This window comes from Condylura cristata, unplaced genomic scaffold, assembly GCF_000260355.1.
Source record: "Condylura cristata isolate star-nosed mole 26May11 unplaced genomic scaffold, ConCri1.0 scaffold00007, whole genome shotgun sequence".
Lineage (NCBI taxonomy): Eukaryota > Metazoa > Chordata > Mammalia > Eulipotyphla > Talpidae > Condylura > Condylura cristata.
This window is the reverse complement of record NW_004567108.1, coordinates 22,337,372-22,345,887: the sequence shown is the minus strand read 5'-3', so window position 1 is coordinate 22,345,887 and position 8,516 is coordinate 22,337,372. Positions and strand designations below refer to the sequence as shown.

Genomic DNA, 8,516 nt, shown 5'->3' with positions numbered 1-8,516 from the left:
TATATATATATATATAGGCTATTTGGAAACCCAACTGACTTAGAGTGTACTTGAAGGTAACTTTTTCTTCATGAGAAAGACACTGACAGAAGCCTCTCTTTCTGGGTCCAGGTGGTAAATGAGACAAGCTTCATGCTGTTTGACTACATGGGCCCAAAGTATAAGGTAACTGGTCATGTTTCTGCTTCACACACTTCAAAGGAATTGCTTTTGTTTTTTCATGTGACAATATTTGTGTGGTAGATAATTCTCCAAAAGATTGTCTCATTAGTAGAAAAGCAAACAAACCCTCTGGGTCTATGTGAGTATATATTTGGGTACTCTGTGAGTACATATTTGGGTACAATGGTCAGTACATATTCAGTGAAAACAATTCGTTGTTATACAATAAAGCTATCCAGTTCATGAAAATGGTTGTTATAAGCTACTGGTAGTAACCATTTTATATTTTCATAATTCAAGGTTGGGGGGGGACAATCATGCCACTTTTAGGTCAAGTGTTCCATGTTACAGTGTGTCAACTTTGTGGGTAACTATCAACAGAACTATTAGAACTATGTTCATCATTCTTTTAAGCCAATGTCCCTTTATTAAAAATATTCTTAAATTGAAGCTATCAAATTCTCTAGATGTTTGAATCTCTAAAGAGATAAATCACTGATAATGGAGAATTTCAGAAAAATTCTGTCTTCATTGATGGTTCTTATAACTTAGATGATTTTTAAATACAGATACTGTTCTATGTCTGAGCAGGACTAAATCTTCTATATGCTGCAGATTGAGTTGGGCAGAGATATCACCCATACTTAGCTCAGTCTTTGCTGTCTACTGGCTTTGCTACTGGTCACCCCCTTAATCCAAACTTTATCCAGAATTCTTAAGGGTTGCTAATATGACATTGCTAAAGTTGTGTAAAAGAAGAAGAAATAAGCAGAACTAGGAAAGCACTATCAAGTCTTTTACAAAGAATTATATATTTTAAATGTTATTAGTAATGTCATTTCTAATGAAATGTTTAGACAGAACATAATATACACAAATTATATGTAAATATAGATGATTTTTTTTCCTACATTGTTTTAAAGTTTCTTGTGACTATACCATCCTTTCCTTGGGGATCCTCCAAAGAAAACTGACTTATTTATTTATTTATTTATTTATTTATTTATTTAGTTTAGGGATTTATATTTGTTGATTTTGAAAAACAGTTTTCAAAATGAAAACACCACCAGCTTTGGATGTGTCTGGGGATAACAAATGAAAAAAAGAAGAGGGACTTATTTTTTGCCCTCCCCAATCTGTTTCTATGGTTATTGGTGCTATTTAACTACCCAAGTGATATAGGATTAAATACCCAAATTTGCCTCCCACACTCATGGAACACACAAGATTTCTAGTACAATTCCAAACACTTCTTATTCTTTTTTTAGATCCCAACAATTCCTTGAAGTTTCCATACTTATTAGAAAGCTGCTTTCTTGCTGTTTCCCTGGCTCCCCACAGTTGTTTTCTATACCTGGAATATGTTTTCCAGTCTCATCATGTTTTCCTGTCAACTCTTCTTCCTAAAACACTGTGCAAAGATTTTTCTCCTTTGGGAAGGCTTCTTTTTTCACCTTCCCCAGTTCCTTTTCATCTTCATTTATTCAATTGACAAATAATGAGACTTCAAGTACAACTTCTGTTACTGCACAATTACATGCAATTGCAGTCACTTGTTTCTAAACTGTCTACTCTGGCTTCTCCATTCCTTGAAAGTTTGTTTAATTCTTGTTATTCCTCAGCCCATAACAATGTGCAGACAAGGGAGAGGAGGAGGGGGCAAGGGACAAAAGCAAAAATTTTGGTGGGCTACTGGATTATAGAGAAGTCGATCTTTTTTGCAAGGCATTTCAAAAACAGTTTTAGTTATAGAGATGGAGAATGAAGCCTCTCCTCTAGCAAGGGAAATTTTATTCCTCAACGAATTAGATCTATGGAATCGCTAACGCCCACGCCTATTACTCATCCGTGACTTCAGCGGCCTCCAGAAAATACGCGCCAAAATGTTTTACAACTCCTTCCACCCCCGCGTCGATGCACACCAACTTCCAAGGCAAGGGGCAAGAGTTTGATTCTGAGTCAAAGAAAAGGAAAGCTTAGAATAGAATTCACATCCCCTGGGGTTTTCCTGAAATTGCACGGCTAAGTAGCCCCCTTACTGCTAAATAAACGGCATCTCTCACTCACAGCTACCTAATGAACCAATCCTCATTTGGACAGGCAACAGTTTTCCATCACAAACTGAAACTCCTCAGGGTTAGACTGAGGGAAGAGAATTAAATTTATCCTTTCCTCACAGTCAATTCGGCAGCTTGACCTTTCCCGGAGACAGACCCAGCAAACTTGTGAAGCTCATATTGCAAATTGGGGGGCGGGGAATTGGAGCTCCAGGGGTAGGGGAGCAGGGTATTGGTCCCAGGCTTTTCACCCCTTCTTCCCACTCTGGACACCGCTGTCCCCTTCCCCTCCCCCCGGCCATTCTCAACTCCGCGGTCTCAGCATACAGCTTCCGAGCCATTGGCACTCCCCCAAAGTTCTGGGCTTGCCCCCTAAGTCTGTGCGCGGACATCCCCAAGCCTGCTGGCCCCTTGCATCAGGAGTTCTATCTGACGCTGCCATATTGAAAAAGAAGGAAACAGTGGGCTCCCCACGCAGACCCTCTAGGTCCCAGGGGACAGAACGCACGCTTCTCCCTGGGCACTTAGTTCATAAGAGCCTGCGTGCACCTAAATCTCAGTGAACAAGAATGGAGAGACATTTCTTTCAAACCGCACGGGAACGGATTTCAATTCCAGAGCCCATAACAGAACGAAGCCCTACCCAGCTGCAGCGGCTTCGTTCTGCCTGGCTGCGCCCATCCTAAACAATAAATAATGCCAGCTTTCTTTCTCCAAACGCACCAGGGACAATTGATAGAGGAGCTCCTAGTGTTTGCCACACTGGACTCAGGAGAGTGCAACCTGGGACTCCACTTAGGAGACTGAGCTCCAACCTTGCTAGTCCCCTACGATCTCAGAAAGTTTCGTGAAAGTGCAAACTCTTACCTGACCCAAAAGGTCATAGCCCAGCTCCTGGGCTATGGCCGAGGCTGCCTCTGGTCCCCCGGGGATCTCCGCCGCCCATTCATTCACAAACTGCCTCTTTGCTTTTACACTGTTCAGTGAACACCAAGCGCAAAAGAGAGCGAAAGCAGTATACTGCAGAGTCCAGGCTCGCTTCACCATGGCTCACACTCGCTCGCACACAAGTGGGAAGGGAAGGAAAAGAAGCAAGAATGTAAAAGCTAGAAAGACTCGCTCAGTCTCGGGACCTCTTCTCGCTTGCGGCTGTTCTGTGAGGAGATGGGAGGCGCGCTAGTCGAGGCTGGGCGGCGGCAAGCGCTCAGTGCAGCGCCTCGGTCTCCCGGCTGAGTGGAGCCCCAGCCCTTCCCAGCCGGAATGGAAATGAGTGTTTACACGTCAAATCGACGAAAGCCATCTCTTGACGTCAGATCTACCTGGACTAAGATCTGGATGGTATTCCCGGAGGGGTGGAGAAGCGGCTAAAATAAGCAGCGAGGGATTAAGAAAAGGAAGGAACCGTTTGCTGGGATCAGTTAAGTCTGCTCCCCGTTTGACCTTAAATTCTGTAGCCTGGAGAGACTCCTTCACTCTCAGAGAAGTGCCTATTTGAATATAAGTACGGAGAAAGAAAGGCTGGAAATGCAGCACATGAGCATTCTTTCCTTCCCTTCCGTCATTCGTGTGTGTACACACACACACAAACATATATGAATATATATGTTTGAGTATCTTATTTTATTATCTCGTGTATGTGTGTGTGTGTGTGTGTGTCGGGCGGCGGCGGGCGGGGGGTGGAGGGGTTGGTTCTTATAATGGTCCTATTTGTACCAGTACCCGCTATGAAGAACAGACCTCTTAAATCTTTCAGAGCTGTCGAGGCTGGGAGGGCAAGGAGAAAGAGAGACACTGCTGCTGCCCAGATTCTGATCTAACTGCTTTGAAGACAATGTTAAAGCAATACTTTTTAAAATGTATTTTTCTTAACAAAGTAACTTTTTTCTCCCCTATTTCTCAACCTTAGTAAAACAATGTCTAAAATTCTATTTTAGGTTATCACAGAGCCGACTACCAACATATTTATAGTGCTTTTAAGAAAAAGAATTAATCACATGATTTTTTAAAACAGAAATGTATCTTGCTGATTTAAAATCAACAAGGAGATCTAACAACGCAAGTGCTGTTGTGTTGACTCATGGAAAGAAAGAGTAGGCTTCATTAACTCTGAATTTTACATTTTCCTTCATTAAAGGTCTTCACTTTCTTGTTGAACTGAAACAATGCCAATACTTTCCCATAAAATGCACGTGCCTCTTTGTGGAAGAATATTTTCCCGTGGAAAGAGAATAAACAAACGTCTAAATAACACCCCTCCCCCACCCCAGCAATGAATTTAGTCTTCCCAGGCTGAGTCTACGCAGCTTCTGCGGGGTTGAACCTGGCGCGAAATGCCGCCTGTGTGTTTGTGTGTGTATTCAGCACCAAGGGAATGGACAGCGCCAATGACAGTGACTGGAGTAGGCTTTCTTTTTGAGTCCCAAGGACGGCAGCCCTTAGGCAACTGGGCAGAACCAAGCTGTTTCTCTTTTGATCTGTGCCTTCCCCCCTTAAAAAAAAAAAAAAAAAAAAAAAAAAAAAAAAACAGATCGGAAGAGCACACGTCTGAACTCCAGTCACTGCTCGACATCTCGTATGCCGTCTTCTGAAAAAAAAAAAAAAAAAAAGAATAAAAGAACACTGACCGCAGAGGGTAACTGTGGTTTAATGTTCGTCACTACATTGAGCTTGGAGGAGGCGTTGGACTTAATCCAAAAGTAAAATTGTATGGGAGTCAGTCTCTGGAAAGGTTTTCTTTTCTTTTTTTCTTTTTTTTTGTGAACTCCCAGCCGCCTGGTGGCACAACCCATTCCAAAGAAGAGCAAAGAAAGGGGCTAATATTGGGAAGAAGGTATATAAGCTTGTGGAGAAAGGAGGAAAAGGAAATATTCTTTACAGAAAGCAAACGAAGAAACTTGGTGGAAGATAAGCCTGTGTAGTGCCAATTCTTCATTACCTCGTGTTTGTCAATTGTGGACTAGAATGATAGTTTCTTTAAACTTAAAGTTTCTTGAGAAAATAAATGTCAATATTAGTAAGCCATGTGATATAGTTATGTGCATTAAAATAATGTGAGTAATTCTCAGGTGATATGTTGTGGAATGGGCTCAGGCTGATAGCTCTCTTCTATCTGCTTTGTAAATTTACATGTGAGATTGTTGATGGCTGGGTGAACTGCCTTTTGCCTGTCGTGGCTCAACCTGAGTGTTGGCTTCAAGCTCTCTGGGGTGTTTCATTCTCAACAGCAGACAGATGTCTGTGCTGCAAGGTAAAGGAAATTCATGGCAAATGTTTAATAATGAATGGTAGGTATTACTAGAGCAAGAATTTTTTCTTATTATTCATGTAAATCTGTTTGGCAGAGTGTTGGAAATAAGGCCGGTGTTTTTCATTAATGATACATTTATCTTAAATAAGGCACTGTACAAGCCTGAAATAATCAAATATTTGGTTCCTGTACTTAATGCAACAAGCAAAATTCTCACAGTAAAAAGATAATGTCATTATTCAAATGAGTATCTATATAATGTGTATAGATGTCTGTGTATCTATATTTAGAATCATTGGGTAGAATGTGATCTCCTTTGTTGATTGCACCTGCTTCTCCTCTAACATATACAAGGGTTTAACAACAAAAGATGTAACTGTAGTCTCTTTTAGAAAAGACAGCCATTTTTACTCTGCCCTCCTTACGGTTCTATTGGCATATGTGGGGAATTCTTAAAGGGATGAGATTCTTTGGGCAGAGCAAAAACTAAAGTTATGTAGGAAATACATTAATTCGGCCCTTCCTTGTGGCTCAGTGGGTTAAAGCACAGCACTGAGAAGCTAAAGCCACTTCCACATGAGTTCGAGTCCCTCCTGCCCCGGAGGTGACCACATGGCGTGGCAGACCTCTCCTGACCCGCCTGCTGCTCTCCTCAGCAGTGTACTTCGTTGATCTGCCTGTTCTGCTCCCCACTCTGTCTCTGGGGAAATCTCTCACCACCCCTGAGCCTCTGGTCTGTACCCCAGTTCTGTATGTACAAATAAATAAATCTTTTAAAAAAAGAAATGCATTAATTTAATTTGTTAATGAGAAAAAGTAATGAAGAAAAAGCCATCTGTTTTTGTTTAAGAAAAAGACTGAAGGTGGGATGGATGGAAAAGTGGAGAATGAACTTTGTTTAACTCTTAACTGAATAAAATTTCTATATTGTTTAGGGGAGAATGCAATTACAAAGTTAGATATAGTTACATACCAGTGACTTAATATAAAATTGTCTTATAGTTTTTTATTCTACAGATGTTATTTGTCAGTTTTGGAGATGCAGAAGAGATGAGTTTTTGGCAAGGCCAGAGGTACAAAAAATGTAAAATTTATCTAAGCTTTCTTTGTATCAAGATAACTGACTGAAAAGTCATTTATCACCTGTAGCTTGGTTTTAACAGCCTTTGATTCATCTGATTATATAGAAAATAGTATAATTCAGAGACCAAAGATAACTGTGTTTCTATTATGAATTATCCAGTGAGTATCATACCTTTTATGACTATTCTCAACTCCCCAGTGATACAGTAAATCAAGATTTTTAGAGAATAAAAAGAGCAAGGCTAGTGTAAGCAGAATGTAAGAATATGCTCTAATTAGAGTTATAGATAATCATATCCTTTTAGTCTTAAAAATATTTTTTTAAAAAACTTTGCTATTGTGAAGTAAAATATGTACACCCAAGTAGACAAAGCAATGTGCTCAATGCTGTATTACAAAGTGAACATGATGTAACAACTCAGGTCAAGGAAAAGCTAGCCTTCCAGAATAGTATTCCAACATTTTTAAGAGTCATAAGAGTAGGAAGAAAATAAATTTAGTATTTGCCAATTGCTGGTAGATTTACATGATTCCTCTGGGTAATAACAAAGATATATTAAGACACATTTGTGATTAACTAGTGGGCAATTATACTAGAAAATATTTGGTAGCAACATATTACATACGGAAATCTACATATAGCATTGTTTCCTAACATAGAAAGTAAAGTATTTGCATAACCCGCTGGGGCAAACTGTATGAAATTTATGGATATTTATATGGGATTTGCTAGAGAAACATTATGTTTTCTTTATGTGGCACAATTTTGAAAAGAAAACTTTTTTGCAACATGTAAAAATTGAATAGCTAACTTTAAATTGAAAAATATACTATTTCTATCAGACTATATTTCTATATTTTTTATCAATTTATTATTTGAAGACTACATATCATTTTAATTAATACATTTTAGTTATTTTTCAAATTCTTGATAACTGTGATGAATTTGAATTTACACAAGAAGTAGAGAATAAAAATAACCATATAAAAACAAAATTATTTTTGTTTTGTTTCATCAGCTCATTGTGATCAGTCTTTTGTCTTTAGTATTGTGTGCAAAAATTTTCTCCAAATCAGTGGGGTATCTCTTTGTGTTGTGTAATGCCTCTTTTGTTGTACAGAGTTCTTTAATTTTATATAATCCCAGCTTTGTATCCTTTACTTCACTATCCTTGCTTTGGGTGATATATCTCTAAAGATGTTACTGAGATGTATATCGTATAGTGTTTCACCAATATTTTCTTCTATATATTTCATGGTTTCAGGTCTTATGTCTAGTTCTTTAATCCATTTTGAGTTGGTTTTTGTATATGGTGCAAGGTAGTAATCTAGCTGCTTTTTTTTTTTTTTTTGCATTTTCCCAGCACCACTTGCTGAAAAAAATTTCTTTGTGCCACCCAAATGCCCAAAAATAGATGGCTGGATCAAGAAGAAGTGATACATATATACAATGGAATATTACTCCACAGTCAAAAAGATAAACTTGGACCTTTTGTGGAAATATATGTGGAGCTGAAAGGGATTTTGCTTGGTAAAATAAGCCAGAAAGAAAAAGAAAAATACTGGATGGTTTCACTCATAGCAGAAGTGTGAGGGATCAGAGGGAAAAAAGCAACTCAATAAAGTAAAATTAAAAAATCAACAAACAGCTATAAACCAGAGACATTCTATGGGGGTGGACAGGGGAATAGGATCAAAACTGGGGTGAGAAAAGTACACAGGATTATGATGAATTGGAGGTGGGAAGTGGGGATTATAACCGAGATGAAAAAATATACAAAATGAAGAGTGGTGTATATATATGTGTGTGTCTGTGTATACACTAAAAAAAAGAAAAATTAGCAGGCTTTCTGCAAGGGATGGGGAGAAAGAGGGAGATGAATCAAAACAGGGGAGGGAAGAGTATAAGGGACTATGGTAATAGTGAACAGGTGAATTGGTGGTGGGAATTTTAAGGGAAGGAAGTA

General features: G+C 39.0%; 1 protein-coding gene across 1 annotated transcript in view; it reads right to left on the bottom strand.

The window, feature by feature from the left end:
- PCSK1 (proprotein convertase subtilisin/kexin type 1) overlaps positions 1–3,458 on the bottom strand; it is a 38,852-nt gene extending 35,394 nt beyond the window's left edge. The window contains exon 1 of the mRNA XM_004678422.2: positions 3,087–3,458. Coding sequence (XP_004678479.1) covers positions 3,087–3,266 — 180 coding nt within the window. The 5' untranslated portion in view covers positions 3,267–3,458. The remainder of the gene's footprint in view (positions 1–3,086) is intronic.
- Positions 3,459–8,516: the final 5,058 nt, after the last annotated feature.